The sequence below is a fragment of the Salarias fasciatus genome, chromosome 19 (assembly GCF_902148845.1).
Source record: "Salarias fasciatus chromosome 19, fSalaFa1.1, whole genome shotgun sequence".
NCBI lineage: Eukaryota > Metazoa > Chordata > Actinopteri > Blenniiformes > Blenniidae > Salarias > Salarias fasciatus.
This window is the reverse complement of record NC_043763.1, coordinates 17417599-17434164: the sequence shown is the minus strand read 5'-3', so window position 1 is coordinate 17434164 and position 16566 is coordinate 17417599. Positions and strand designations below refer to the sequence as shown.

General features: G+C 40.3%; 1 protein-coding gene across 2 annotated transcripts in view; it reads left to right on the top strand.

The window, feature by feature from the left end:
- alk (ALK receptor tyrosine kinase) overlaps positions 1-16566 on the top strand; it is a 410695-nt gene that overhangs the window by 158053 nt on the left and 236076 nt on the right. For both annotated transcript variants that reach the window (XM_030117063.1, XM_030117062.1), the window contains exon 2: positions 1053-1163. In XM_030117063.1, coding sequence (XP_029972923.1) covers positions 1053-1163 — 111 coding nt within the window. The remainder of the gene's footprint in view (positions 1-1052; positions 1164-16566) is intronic.

Here is a 16566-nt window from a genome sequence, read left to right as displayed (position 1 = left end):
GGAAGGTGAGGACAGAGTCAAACAAAATTAGACAAACCAGCCTTCAGGTAATTATTCAAGCTATTGATATCCAATAACCAATTCATATGGCCCCTCGGACTTTTTAACTATGACTCAAGTGCATTGTGTCACTGCTCAGCTTTTTAGCCATTGATCATCAGGACCAATACTGTAAATGCGTCATTGACTTAGAAATACCAAAGATCATTATGATGTTCCTCAAACTTTTAGCAGCCCAGTGAAATGACTGTCTTTTCCTCAGCATTATTGCAGTAACTTCAGCTATGGCTTGACTATCACTTCGTCACTCTCCACAGAGATGAAGGCCCCGTCAAGATTTTCATGTGCTTTTTCCTCATCTATTAGACAGTAAAGCCACCTGCAAGAAAGGCTTTGCATTGTAATGAGTGATTTAAAAATGTGCAAGCCAACAGCATGTACCAAAGGTAATAAATCAAGTGAGGCCATGAGTCAGCTGAATTAACAAGTAAATGGAGCCTCGGTGTGAGGTTTGCATGACTCAAGTTACAATGAACATCACACGATTCTATCACAAATCCTCACAAATATCATGAAAAAAATGCATTTTATTAAGAAACCTAACATTTTTACTGTGGGTAACTCGACAGAGATGCACATAGGAAAGCATTTGCATGGACATGCACACTTACATAGTGTCATTTTGTTTCCTGTAACCTCTATAGTAGTTTGCACATTCCTCACAAAGATCTCCTGCTTTTTTAGTTTTGGTCGAGCTGTCATGCATTTTATGGTCCTGTTCTGCTTGGTCCCCATGTAGCACACCGTCCTTTCCAAAACCTGAAGCGTTTGAAGAAAATAAACATGTTTTTAACAGCATCCAGCATTTGTGGCTTGTTTTTGCAACCAAACACGATCACTGTTGTGATAATTGAATGCCAAATCAAAGATGAAGCCGTATAGATGTGACAAGGGTCTGTCGTCATTTCGCCCACTGTGTTTGGTTTGAACTGCTCCTATTTTTTGTCAAGTATTTGCTGTGAAACTCAAATTTTCTGTATCTGTTATTGCAGGTGAATCTCAGGATGGTAGGACTGCTGCTGGTGTTCCTCGGGGGTACTGGAGCTTCTCCTGGGTAGCTGAGGACGATCTGAGCTCTCCTAACAATTCCACGCCCCTGTCAGGTGAGTCGGGACACTGTCAGCTCTCCTCAGATTGACAAGACAGGCCGGGACACCTCTGTGCCCCAACCATTCTTTTCTCCCAATTGGCCTGGACACCTGGCATCAGCACCCCATCAGCCCGCATCAATGTCTTTGTCTTCGCCTGCCCTCCGCCATCCGCTCTAGCACTGTCACACAAACTGCGCTTCTTTTGATCTGCCTTTTCGTGACCCCTTCAAGGACCCACTACTAGAAACTGGAAGTAGCTTTAAAGATAAAATGTGTGTTTTGGAAAAATATGGGAGACTATGGTAAGCACATGAGAAAGTGATCTTTTTAGTGTGTCTGTGTGTGTAATTCAGAACTATCATCGCCCTGTTACCTCTGTAGGTTACAGAAGTACAGTATACTTGGAAGGTTTTCAAAAAGTGCCATTTCTAGAGGTGTGGAATAACATCTGAATACGTTACATTTTGAATATGAACAACTGGAAAGCGATAATTGCCATTTTCACTTGAAAAGATTGTGTAAACAGGGCCATAGATTGCAAGCATAAACAGGGGACACCATTGCATTATAAATGCATGAATCTTTCATGCAAGAGTAAATTTCTTTGGTAGATTAGAAGGAGTAGAAAGGACGTCACCACCCAATGAAACAAATAGCAAATAACAGTTTCTCAATTTCTCAGACGCTTGGGAGGTTGTTTTTTTTTTTTTAAGTCGTTGAAAAAATCAACATCAGCACAAGGACAAGCTAAGAAATAAGGAAAAAATGGGATGTAAACGTTAATAGAATATTTCAGTTCCACTATAAGCACATGTTTTTGTTGAAAGTTGAGAGTGTTGACTTGACTCTGATTACAACAGAATATTGACCTCTTTAGTCATCACTAGCCAATACTGGTCAAGGCTCACCACTTTACACAGCACAGATTCTGCTTTAGGTGCATCCTGGTTTGTCCAGAGTGAATGAAGGAAATAATCTGTGTGACCTTCAAGCCCACATAAATGAGAACTGAGAGTCTGTTATGCTGTGATGAATATAGACACACAGGTTCAAGCACATGTTGGAAAGTCTTTATGTAATTCAGTTTGCTGTTGCATCAAGACTGGAACCTCATACTCTCTTACTGCCACAGGAAGGCATACGTTTACCTCAGATGGTTTCAGAACCAACAGTCTGTCAGGGCATTGGAATGCATCAGTGACCATGTGTGAATGTTCACATATGTTGAAGCATATACTGTGATGTTACAGGGACATCTGTTGACCTTGAGGATGCATTTGGTTATTTAAGAGCATGCTTTCCTTGTGGATACAATAATCAATTTCCTAAAAGAAAAGGAAGCAAACAAACAAATAACCCAGCAATTTTAGGTAAAGGCAAATAGAGTTAAGAGATAAAGCAAGAATGAGGTTCGTCCAAGCTGTAGTGAGAGATGAGACTGTCTGTGGTTTCCTTTCTTTGTCCTGTCTCAAACTGACATCCCTCCACCCACGTGGCGAACACTGACCTAGAGCTTCGTCTGACTAAAGTAAGGATCAGTTTCATCGTTATGAAAAACCTTGTAGGGGAAAAAAAACTGTATTGGAAGCATAAATATCATGTGAAGGCCAAGTGATAGTGGCCCGATCACTGAGCCCTGTGGGACACCAGGGGATGAATTAAGGTAGATTTTCCTTTTCTGTCTGGCTCTCTCCCCTGACTCATCTCAAACATGGTTGAGCCATAACTTTGGTTGTGCCAGTCTGTAGACTTGTGTGAATCGGGTTCACATCAGACCCTGGAGGCCTTTCCACATCACTCGAAGGCACAACCAGCTTCCCCAAACTCTGCTGCCCCTTCCTGACGTCCAGCTGGGTGGGATGTCACTCTGTAAGTGATGATTCAACATCCCACCGGTGTCCAGCTGTCATCCAGCTGTTTAGAAAACACGCCCTTTTACTGACTGTTCCCACAGACATTTTCTCCGCTGCATGGTGGATGTGACAGTGACTGTGCTGCAGAACTCACTGTGGCTGACGTCAGATGATAGATCGATGCACAGTTTCTGAATCAATCAAGCGGCCACGCTTACACCAGACTACATTTTTCTGCACAGTGACAGCTCTGACCTCGCAGCTTGAGCATTTTACCACTAAGTAATAGAAGTTTCTTTCTGTTTTTCCCTTTTTGTGAAACTGAGTTCAAATAAAATAATAATTTAACAGATTCAGTTTCTATACAAATTTATCAGTGAATTAATATTTTTTCAATGTTTATACAAGCTAAAAATGGTGACTATGATACATCTTGAAATTACCTTGTAAATACAGAAATGTAAAATAATGACTTAAAGAACCCAAAGAAGAAGGCAGTCCTTGTCACTGTGAGCTCAAAAAGTATTTCCATTCCTCTAACATCTCACAGTCTTTGGATGTGATTTTGGGGCCTTTTCCCCCCCAAATTTGGATGTGATTTGTGGCTTTTAAGGTGTTCTTTTTTCCCCACAGGAAATTGCAGGAATGGACAAAAATTGCAACTGAGGGGTAAATTGGGATATCTTTAAACCACAGCCTCCTCAGAATGAGTCATGTAATCACTTGCTTTGATGGTAAGCACGCTGGATAGTATAGGAAAGCTGCAAGATGTAAGTTTCTCTCATTTGTTTATTTAACTAGCTTTTGCTTAATCATACCGTCATGTATGCAGTTTGTCGAATTAGCGTTCAAACATAGGATCCAGTATTGTTGCAAAAAATAAACAGAGGAATAAAAAGACAGTGATTGGATCTGAGCATATGAGTTATATTGTGCATGAAAAACAGCACATCACAGCTTCAGTGCAGTTTATTTACAGCTACAGCTGTTTAAGCTTTAACATTGACATTATTATATATATATTTCTTTGGGGAAAATTGTTCCCACAAAACATTAGGGAACCATTTTACTATTTTTTTTTTTTTTTTCTTCAGGAAAGAGGATTTCTCGTTGCTGTTAAAAGGTGCAAAGTGGTATTTTAAAAGGCTTGTGAGTCCAACATTATACCTTGTTTTTCACTGATTTTGAATGGGATAGTTTCTAAAATGATTGCTTATTACAGTGATAAGACTGAGCAAGTTCAATCCAATGGAGAAAACCCCAAAATCTAAATCCAGTTCCGCTAGACGCTACCCACGCCTTGCACCAAAAATGTACAGAAGTGGCATTATTTGAATTGTACCTTTCTGTGATTGGCACATGCTGTTGCACAGTACAAAAAAAATAAGGTTTGGAGCAGGATCGATCCCAACTACATGTCATACCAAACATGCCTTTAGGCACCGAGCGTAGATCTCAGCCTTCCCTACAGCATCTGTCGTCCACTGGCATTCATTAGCTTCCTCAAAAGCCAACCCAGACCGACTGGACAATGGCCACCAGCTTGCCTCTATCCTCTCCCTCCCTCGGTGCCTTCATTAGCAGCCTCTAGCTGCAGGGGCCATAGGGTAAGCCAGCTCCCTGATTTGAATTTCAGTGCTGGTTTGGCTGACTTTGTTGCCACTCTATGCGAGGAATGCCATTAACAAGTTCAGGTCAGGAGGCTGCCGCCCATTTGCGGTGTCATTTTCCCTCAGAGAGCAACAGCAGAGCAGCCCATTTCTTTATTCTGTTGCGCAAAATCCGTCCCATGCACCATCTTTATCACTGTAGGCCTATTCTCCTCATTGAGATGGATTGTCCTGGTTCAGCTGGGGCTGCCAGCTGCAGCATGGGCACTCAGATGGATGCTCGCCACTTGAGGAGCTGCCGTGCTCTACAATAGAACATCTGCCTCTCTCAGCTGGTAAGCGCTGTTTTTGTGTAATGAGACACAGCAGCGGAATACAACACATTTGCAAAGGCGGGTAGGGTGCAGTGAGCAAGAGAAGGTGCATAAATATGGCGTCCTCCAGGAATCATGTCAATACGACCTTTAACCCTTGTCTATTAATCTTAGCAAACAATTTGATTTCCGGGTGTGGAGCTGAAATCCAATGTACATTTGTTTCATGAGGGAATGGTTTATGCGGAGATACTCATGAGCTGCTTACAAAACTTTGCATTGTTGGTGCTTCATCAGAATGGTGATCACGCTGCTGTCAAGTAACAAGCAATCAGTCAAAGTATCAGGTACTGACCTGTCAACACTGAAGTTCGATCAGGGTTCAGTCAAATGTTTGCGAGCGAAACTAATGAAAAGCCACCACTGAAATGCACATACAGTATGTGCAGGCTATCACACAGAATTTTGCCTGCCAGAAAATCAGTGAGGCTGGTGTAAAATTACATCCATTCCGTGCTTTGGGAATGGTGATGTTTAAAAAAAGGTACAGCATATATTTGTGCTTTTTAAAACTCACATTGAAGATCTCCATCAAACAGTTAATTAGGAAGTTAATCCATATTATAGAATATTTGTATAGTGAGATATCAAAAAGAAATAAAACCCGTGATTTAATTCTATATTCTATACCCAGTCGAGTCTTTCAGTGGCGTTATCGCATGAAAGCAAATCTTTAACAACTCTAGCTGTCTCGCTTTTTCAAGGACTGTGTTGTCACACTTTCTGTTCTTGTTGTAAACTGAAGATTATGTCTCACAGTTACTTTAAGTATTTTAGGCAACAAGTATGAGCGTGCAGTTTTTGTTTCGTTTTCAGTGAATAAAACAACCTGCAGACACATTTCTCTGTGAGAAAACACATGCTTGCATGTTTTGAGTTCTGCTTTTCACACTGGTTGATCTGGGCAGATAATCTGTCTGTAATTTGCTGACGGTTTCTGCTGCTTCTTACAATGGCTCCAGGTTGTTATTGACAACAACAGTGGAGAACTCACAAGCTCTTTTAATGATTTGCAACCTACTGTAAGGCAAAACATGTTTTACGGTTTTTCTGTAGTTTTCTTTTTTTCTTTTTCCTGTATCTTCAATTCCTCAGATGTGGAAGGGCTGTGAAGATTTCTCTTGACCCCCCGCCGGTGTGCAGCCTTTGTAGTTTTCAAGAAGGGAGGCTTATGGTTAAGGTGAGGAGGCAAGTTCACAAGGAATGGGAAGTCTGACATTTGACTTTGATCCCTGATGAAATAGCATCAGAAACTGTCGCACACGGCGAGCCGATCGCTCTCACAAATCTTCATTAAACCAAGGTGTAATTTTTAAAACCAGAAAGTAGGAGGTGGTTTTAGTTGACAAATACAGTATTTTGCTAGATTTTTTGACAGCACTGTCAATAAAATAAGCCCCAAAATGCAAATTGCTGTTATGGATACAGTGAAGGGCTTTAAATAAATGTGAACTACTTTCCTTTAGTTTGTGTGCAGACCCTGTAAAGAGTGTGACGACTTTCCTCTCTGATTTAAAAAGGTAAAAAATAAACTCACACACACATACTTGCTGAAAATGAAAACATGGAGGCAAAAACATTTAGGTTAATCATATTTTATGAATCCTTCATTCTTTGTTTTAATATACATTAAATAATCTCACTCAAATGATTATTACATCAGTAGTCGTGACAAGGTAACTGTAAAGTATTCAACTTAGTTCTAAAAAAATTAAATAATAATATCAAATATCAAGCGCGTGGTTGATGTGATACTTTAATGAGTTGCAGGCAAAAAAATGAACTTGCTCATCGCCAGATTATCTGACAAACCGTTTGCTCCTCCCTCCTCGGACTCATTCTGCTCCGGTCTTTGTGCAGATCAACTCCACTGGAAATGCTTCCACCGCCAAATCAGATCCCAACCAGCCGCAATGCCTCAGGGGTTGTGTGTCCCATGTTTTTTGCAGTGAAATATTGCCAAACAGAGCTGCCGCTAAATTACTGTTAGGATGAACTTTGGACAATAGATACAGCATGTAATTTCACGCTTGTACTGTATTTAACACTGAGCTGAGCTGGTGGTTGCTTCACAGTGCATCGTTTTCTATAGGATCATGTGATGTATTAGCTTGTGTGTGCATTTGTGCTAGCCATTGTATTTTTTTTTATTATTATTGTGTCTTAAAGGCAGATTAAAAATAAAGGTACAGCATGTTAACATTTTGAACCACCAAATACTACTTTGATTAAGTGAAAGTAAATCTGACAAAAGATCATTTGTGGGATTGTAAAAGATGATTATATATATATATATATATATATATATATATATATATATATATATATATATATATATATATATATATATATATATATATATATATATATATATGTATGTATGGTGAAGAAAACCCATCATGAGGAAACATATTATGGGATTTTAGCAATAAGAGTTGTATTTGTTGTCGTTTTTGTTCAGTGCCTCCAAAAATAAGTCCTCCCTTGTGTATCTGTCCCTCTAAATTTGACAGAAAACTCTAGATCCCTCGAGAAGGAGTGATTTTACCTTAGAAACCTAGGCCATAAAAACTCAAATGGATACATAAATAAACTCAGTCAGTCAGAATCTCACTGTAATCAAGAAGTAAACATATTCATCATCTCAGTTAAAGGGCTTCATGAAGACATTTGTCAGCACAGTTTTTCCTCCGGATCCACGAAAGCAACACACTTTTAGAGGTGCAATTTTGTTGACGTCTGAAGTGCTGTGCAGATCTAACATCTAATTTTTTTTTTTTTTACACCTGTAATCACACAACTGCTCTCTTCTGGGAAATGACGAGCTCATTTATGGAGAAAGTGAAGACTTGCCTCAATTGGCCCATGTCTATTCCACCTCATGGCTCAGTCTTTGTTCTGTGGGATGAACGGAGTTGGGGATTGAGGCGTCCTGATGGTCTCATTAACAAATCACAGTGGCCGTGTCAGGCAGATTTTTTTATTATTGTTTATTATTATTATTTTGGAGTTTGAGAAAATATTGTGGAATCAGTTAAGTTGGTTTGGCAGTTGACAAAGATGCCACTCTGGTGGAGCGGAGTTTCTGGTGGAGATGTACCAGACGAGCCCAAATAGGGCCAGGTTTTGAAGACGAGCAAGAAAAAAATTTGTCTTGGCTGGTTTGGGCAAAGCAAAACCTTGCTTCATTTTATCCTCAAGAGCACTTTAGCTTTGTACTTACCAGCAACATCATGATAGAGCCGTATCCATAACTCATTGAAAGGGCAAAAGAATCGCAACAAAAAAAAAAAAAACTTTTATTGCAATAAAAACGCAGAAAACACTGCCACAATGAAAACTAAACCCAGGCTCCTTTAAACTGTCCAAAGTCCCCTTAGTAAATCAACCTCAAGGTGACAAATCTTTCACAACACCCACTTTGTGTAACTCTTAAAACCGCTCCTGAACTCCAAAATAACTGGATTCTATTCTTATATCCGCAAGGGATCAAGGAGATGAGACCAAAGACACGGACCGAAATGAAACACAGAAGAAAGAACCAGGAGTGTGATTAAAATGATGCATTTGTAAAAGATAAAGTGAATAGACAGGCATCAATTGGTTTTAGCAAAGGGTGAGAAAAGTCAGTGTTAATAATCTGCTGCATGTTAAGATGCACACACCCACACCACATATCATTTTTAATCCTTCCAAACCATGCTGGATTAAACAGAGAGGTCTTCAAGGATGGGTTTGATGTGTTGAAACATACAGTATCATTTTCCAGACATAAAGTTCAATTACCCTCCCTGGTCCGGTGTGTTTGTATTTTGAATGACCTCGTGTATTTTATTTTTCTTATTTGAACTAACACTACCTTGGATGTAAACAGCTGCTTTTGTGAGATAAAGAAATGCATTTCTGCTATAAATTGTGATTTCGTTAGATTGGAAACAACAACAAAGTGCAATATACTTTAATTTGGTGCTCAAAGAGAGAAATTCTGTTCATTGCATAACATTCAAGGGGTTTTCATGAGTAAGAGGAGTTCACTGAGTAACATAATGAATGAGATTGAGGTAAGCAAATGGATGTAAGCCTTTTAGTGGAGGAATTATTGTGTTGTTGAGTACATATAAACAGGACCAATGTACGTCCACAGATTCATTCTTTGGAGGAATCATCACATAATAACAGATTTTCACAGCTCTCTGTCCTAAAGGTAATAACTGAACCAACGCAACTCCAATTTAAGGCTGTTTAGGAAGCAAAACACAGAAAATGTACTAACTTCAGTTGCATCTATCAGAATCAGTGAGCCCTGACTGATTCCAATCAGCTGCAGAGCGAGAGAGGCAGCCTGACCCTAACCAACCATCCATGCTGTAAGTCCACTTGCTAAATTCAGTTAAAGTGAAAATGGAAAATTTCTGTTGCCTTTTAGGCTAAATTGCTCCAAAGGTGGAACTTTTTGAAAACACTCCGACTCGTCGTCGTGTAGATGGGCAAAACTTGGTTTAAGATGTGGAACTTTTTCTGTCTTTTTAAGTTTAAACGTTGTAAATGGGGTCAGGAAAGAAGCTGGTAGGTAGACCGATTCAACACAAATTAAAGATAAGAGTCTAGAATTTTCCATATTATGTTCGTGATTTGCACATCAAGACTTCTGAGGGTTCCCTTGCATATTTAATGATTGCCGAGATGAATGCTTCATGTGACTAAACAGCTTCGATCGGGTCCCATTATAATTAACATCCACATCCCACCAGAGAGCGTCACTCTTCAAACCCTATTCATGGTTGTTACCCACAATCCATAGGAGCGATATTTCTTCCCTCTATTTGACCTCCAGCCAGTTTCTTTAAATCAAACCCCCACATTTCTACTGACAATCTCTGCCTCTGGCAAAAAAAAAAAGAGCTTTCACACTACCAGGCACAGCCTTCACTACCAGTGGGCTGAATTGTGACCAAACGCTTGTACGGCTGCCTGTTTTCCATTTCAGCCCCCCACCTCTGTTCCCACCCCATTTATTCACATATTACTGAAATTACCTGGAGTTTAAACCACCAGTATCCCGATGGCATCAGTAACTTGCATTCTTACCTTTTTGCAAACATGGAAAAAAGAAAGTCAAGTTCACTGCATTTTGTAATGCCGTCATGTTCTCTTGTTCGAAACCATCCACGGAACAAAAGCACTCACCTTGAGATCTGAGAAAACTCAAACTACAAATGCAGTATCAACAATAAGCTCGTGTGTTTGACATGAAACAACTTATGTTTTGTAAAATGTAAATTGCACCCCAGACTTGCCTAATCCACTACTTCCCTCAACAAAACAGCTCCATGGACTGATGTTGAGCTCTTTGTCTGGGGGCTGATGCAGTGCATCTGGAAGGTATTCACAGCATTTTACTTTCTTCAACATTTTCTTATGTTGAAGCCTTAGTCCACAATGGATTGATCTTTTTTTTTTCTTCTTCTCAAAATTATCCACAAAATACTCCATCTGCTTTTTGGGGGGGATTTTCACCTGGTTTCACAGCCTTTGATCAATACTTTTTTTTTAAATGCATCTCTAGCAGCAATTACAGCCTCATGTCTTTTTGAATATGATGCCCCAAGCGTGGCACATCTATATTTGAGCAGTTTGGTCCATTTCCTCTTTGCGACACATCTCAGACTCCATCAGATTGGTCTGGAAGCTTTTTCACATCTCTCCGGAGACGTTCAATCGGATTCGGGACACTCACAGAGCTGTCCTGCGGACGGTCGTTTGATTGATCGGCTGTGTGCCTCTGGTCGTTACCCTACTGAAAGATGAACCGTTGTCTCAGTCTGAGGTCAGGAGTGCTCTGGACCTTGTTTTCATCTAGGATGTTTCTATAGATTGCTTCAATCATGTTTCCCTTTATTCTGACTAGTATCCCAGTTCCTTCCACTGAAAAGCAGCCCTACGGCATGATGCTGCCACCACCATGTCTCAAGCCAGTGTCGGGGTTTCCTCCAAATATGATGCCTAGCATTCACACCAAAGAGTCCAATCTTTGTCTCATCAGACCGGAGAATTTTGTCTTTTTGTGGCTTGAGAGTTTTTTCAGGTACAGTTTAGAAAACTGTTATCAAGGATCAGTCTGTCTGTATACGTGGGACAAAATGCTGAGACAATGACTCAGAAAAATCTCCATTCCCGTCATGTTTGAGTGACCGAGCAAGCAAATGAAAAGAGAAAAAAGCTACCCAGCAGATAAAATGAGCAGAAACAGAGAAACGGGTGCGGAATGTTTGAGGAAGTTCCAAGAGCAAAAAAAAAAAACAACAACAAAAACAGGAGCTAATCATAGACTGAAAGAATGACGGCCGGAGCTGGAGGAATGAATTCACAGATGGTTCCTGAATAGCAGCTGCTGGATGAGGCTTATTGATGGTGCAGTTACGTTTGCGCGTGAAAACAAATGTGACTTATGTACAAATACAACATTTATATGGTGTTTTTCCTCTTCATGACACAGTTTTCAACAGATGTGATTTTTAGTAGTCTGGCAAATATGCCATTATTGAGATGCTGTAACTTTATTTCATTTCTTTTCTTTTTTTTTTAAGAATTTACATGGTGGTTTCCTTTTAATCTTGATCATCTTTAGTCTTGGTATAAAGTAGTGACATGGAGGATGTGATAATTGGCCACGAGGAACCGCACAGATTTACAGTCTTTGAAGGCAGACTTGCATTTGCAAACCTCAAACAGCGGCTCTGTTCTTATTGTGTTCTGACCATTAACCACTATCTCTGGGGTGTTGGTTTTCATAGGCTGCCTATCAGATTCCCTTTCATCCGCGCTCGTTGTTCTTTTAGCCCTCTCTGACCCACAGAAATCACTGTTTGAGTCACAGATCCACTGAAACAATAACGGCGTGATTCTAATCAGTAATGTTTTCTCCAGGCAGTTGTAATATGCCGTGTTACAGGCCAGGACTGATGGAATTACCTTCAGATGAGAGAGATTTAATCGAGAGAGAGAGAGAGAATCAGGGATCAGGCAGGAAAAAGAAATGAAACCCTTGGAAACAATATCTCTGTGAAAGCGCACACCAGCTCATTTGATTGAATGCTGATTTAATTCCAGAAAAAAAAGCTGTAAAATTGGATTACAAGTCACTTTATACCTCATTTCTGTTTACTAGGATATATATCGATTCTTGAAGCCATCATCATAGCTTTCCTGACAATAATCATTATGTAATACATATCTGTAAACACCTATCGCATCTACTCGGCAGTAAATCTAGCGTGTCTCAAAGAGAACGACAGACATGTACGACATGGAAACGCGATCTGGTTCACAAGGCATGTTGAAGGATGTCTGAGTGTGCTCCCTGTTCCAGCTTTGATTGTACTGCATCTGCATGAAGTGGCAGCCCATAGCAAAGCAAAATTGAAGATGAGATCTCCTTTATGTCACATTTACATCTCCTAGATATAAATGAGCACTAATCGAGAAAAGAGTGGTTTTCTCATTCTTCTCAAATGTTTCTCCTGAGAATTAAGTCTCACAGTGAGCACTATGCAAGTTCTCTAAATTCTCTCACAACTGTCTCTTTTCCTGATCTCAACTAAGAGAAAAATGAGACTTATTCTGCCGCTTTCAAATATGTCTCAATCTGATATCCTTACTTGGAAGCACTATCTCTGTTATGTCTCAGTGAGAAACATACATGGTTCTGTCTCTCACTGCTCACTATTTGAGTTCTCAGATTCTCTTACAGTTGTCTCTTTTCTACAATTTCAGCGAAAAGAAAAATGAGAGTAGTGCAAGCTCTCAAATTAGTCTCAATACGACACATTATTTAATATAAAACCTCAATCATATCTAAGTTTGTCTCATGGCAAAATTTGACAAAAAAAAAAAATCAATTCAGGCAAATAATTTGAGATATATGGTTTGTTATACATCATGTTCAACTTACAAAATGTGTTAATAACTCATTTCAATTATCAATCATCATTACAATTTCAGTTCCAAAACTTAATCCATTAAAGCAAACTGCCGTGATGGACTCAAAGACACCTTTTAGAGACTTTTTTAAATGTCTGAACTTTCTAGATGTTGACATGGTGCTGATAATTTTTTTTGACAGAATTCACAGCAAAGCTCTATTATATAGAGCAGTACAACAGAGTCTTGGGAAGTGTAACACATAACAGAGCAAATACTGTTTTGATAATCATTCAAATCACCCTGATAATACAGTAGATTATTCAGTACAATGCAATTTCCCATTGTATTGTACTGAATTAAGGACTAATGCTTTAGCAGGTAAGTCGCATGTTCCAGCAATGGTGAGCACTTTACACACAAAAGGTTCAGATATCAACACTGCAGGTTGCACAAGAATTCCACTGTTTGCAAGCTCACTTAGTGTGTCACTGAGTGGTCTAAGGAATGTAACCATGAATGGTTTTGAATCCTCATACCAAAGTCCAGCAAATATCATATTCTCTCTTTGTGTGTTCCATGAAGCTCAATTCACTTGATACAATAAAAAGGCCACACTGAAAACTTGAACGATTTGAAAATAGGTACCCCATCTGTGTTCAAAGGGAGAGAGATGTTTTTAGGGTCCCTAAGAGGACCACCATCATCTACAAGCTGTTTGTAAACTTCTGCATCATATATACGAGGGAGAACCAGAAAAAAAACGGACACTGGTTATAACTTTTAATGTGTTTAATTGTAACAATTGTTCAAAGCTGTCGCCTTCACAGTAATCCCCGCTGGTTTGAATACACCGTTGCATCTGTGTCTTCCAGCTTTCAAAGGCGTTTGAAAACTTGTGCGTAATGATGCCGTGCAGTGCGTCTTTCGATTTTTGTTTAACCTCCTCGACGTCCTCAAATCTCCGCCCCTTCAGCTCTTTCTTCATTCTTGGGAAGAGAAAAAAGTCACAGGGGGCTAAGTCTGGTGAATAGGGTGGATGAGGCAGTAGGATCATCCCGTTTTTCTCCAGGAACTGCATTACACGCAGGGCCCGGTGCGCCGGCACGTTGTCATGGTGTAGCCACCACTCACCATCCCGCCAAAGCTCCGGACGCTTCTGCGTCACTGCTTCTCGGAGCGGCCTCAGGACTCGGATGTAGTGGTCCTGGTTAACAGACTGCCAGGTGGCACAGACTCGCTGTGCTCGGCTTCCAGAAAAAAGATCCTCGCGGATCTTTTCCTGCGTGCGTGAGGATGCGGGTCGTCCGGAGCGGGGCTGGTCTTCAATGGACATTTCGCCCCTTTTAAAGCGCCCATACCATTCGTAAACCTGCGTTCTCCCCAGGGCATCATGTTTTTACGCCTCCTGGACCATGGTGAGTGTTTCTGACGCCGTTTGCTGTGTTCCCCTGCTGCTACCTCCTGACACAAAAGAGAGCACATCAATAGTTCATACCTTTTCTTCTGGATCCAGACCCTCTTAAAATATTTAAAGAGTCACATTTTCCTTAAATTACATTTTTCATCAATTAGCAAAGAAAAGATTTCTTGCAAGAAACTCAAAAGATAACAAAATAAAAACAGAAAACATTTAAAACACAAGAGGCAATTTGACAGAAATTGAACACATTATGCAAATACAGCTAATGGTTGCATATTCTTTTTTCCCCATATCTTGATGTGATTCTCAGTCAGAACTAACTGTGTTCAGGATCTCTCTCTCATCTGCACTTGGGACTGGGTGTGGCTAAAACAGGTCAGACAGCAGAGAAGGTGGCTTTTGAACATAAAACACATTCACATGTCATCAAGTTCTCTATGTCATCATAGCGACCGAATATTCGGATATTCTGGACCAGCCCTAGTTATTACTTACTTTTAGTCGTTATTCTTTACAGAGACGCTGCGCTGTTTCTTCCTGCCTGCTGAATGAGCGTCCTTCTTCTTCTTTATGGCAGTTTATGGCAGTTTGCTACCCATTTCAGGGAGCATTACCGCCACCTATTGAGCGGTAGCTTAGGAGAACAGAGTGGGCAGTTACAGACTATAATCTTCCAAAGAACAAACTAAGAAAGAGAAAAAAATACATATAAAAAATCTATAATAATACTAACAATCCCAAATTTGCATGCGTGCAATGATAATGATATTTTCCAGGAAGGTATCTTCCAGAACAAAAGGGGGCGGTAGTGCGCTGCAGCGCTGCACAACCGCCAAGAAGAAGAATCTGAAAAAGGAACTTGACCGTTAATTTCTGGAGGGAAAAAAGAGGGAGACGCGTCCGTTGGCTGCTGCTCCAGACACGACGAAACTTGGAGAGGTAAGAATGCTGTGGTATGTAATGCTGTGAAGAAATTCTTTTGACATTATCATAAGGTGAAATATTAACAGTTGTGGTAACGGAGTGGTACGCTGGAAGGTGGGGATTAGGTAGTTTGGCGTCTGTCCAACAGGTAATTAACAAAGAAACTCCGAACTGTAGCTATTTTCATTCAGACCGGTGAAAATGGGACGGCTGGCTAGCTGCTTACTGCAGTTTGTACAACGTTTAAATGTATATCCTGCTCATGTTGGGAGCAGCGCCTCTCCTACTCGGTGGCAGGTCTCTACCTGAGGTGCTGCAGTAAGTTGGTTGTGTCGCTGCCTTTGCTTTCAAGCAGACTTTGCAGCAGGATGTTGTTTCCTGTGTGTAAAATATTTACAGATGATGAAACTAACAATCAGTTCGGAAAATAATTTGATTTGACTTTTGCTTATTTTGATCTAATTCTTGCCTCAAAAAGATGTGAATTAGGTGAAAATAGTGTATATTTATATTATAGTTGATACAGTATTTCTTTTTTCATTAACAGGATGGATAAAAACAAAATGCCTGCAAAAAAGAGGGTATGGGTTCCCAAGAAGAAAATGAAGGCCCTGCAGAGCTCCCCTCCCCCAAATGAGCAATCTGGTAAGTATTGAGTTAATAATTTCTGTTATGCATGGGGATGGGCAGGGGTAACAATCATAAGGTCCATATGATGTCTAAAAATAGTAGTCTGAATTGTTGTGCTCAAATACAAATGGAATATAAACATTCTCTCTATCTCTTTCTCTCTCTCTCTCCCTCTCTCTCTCTCTCTCTCTCTCTCTCTCTCCCCCTCTCTCTCTCTCTCAGGGTGTGTTGCATTTGTCAGATGGGAGGATGCTTATACCAGCAAAGTCTTTAGAGGTTCTGACATTTTGGCAAGAGATGAGGCTCCTGTGCAGCTGCAAGATCTTAAATCAGGAGATTCTGTTTTAGCAAAGTGGTCAGATGGTAAATTTCATAGGGCCACTGTTGAATATGTTTCATCAGATCAGGCTAAGCCACCACAAGGCCACCCAACTCCACAGGAGTCCTTTTTAAATATTTTAAAAGACGATGAGCCATCAGACTCAACATCAGGGTCTGACACCATTATAATAGATCGGAGCCCACTGTCTGAACATGGCGAGAAAATCTCATCGCAGAATCCATCACCTGATGGGGGACATGCAACAGGCCTCAACACAGCTGGCCCACCACCCAATGGGTAGGTTTGTCATAATTATTATATAATCCCCGTGGGCTCACGTGTTCAAAACTTTTAATCAT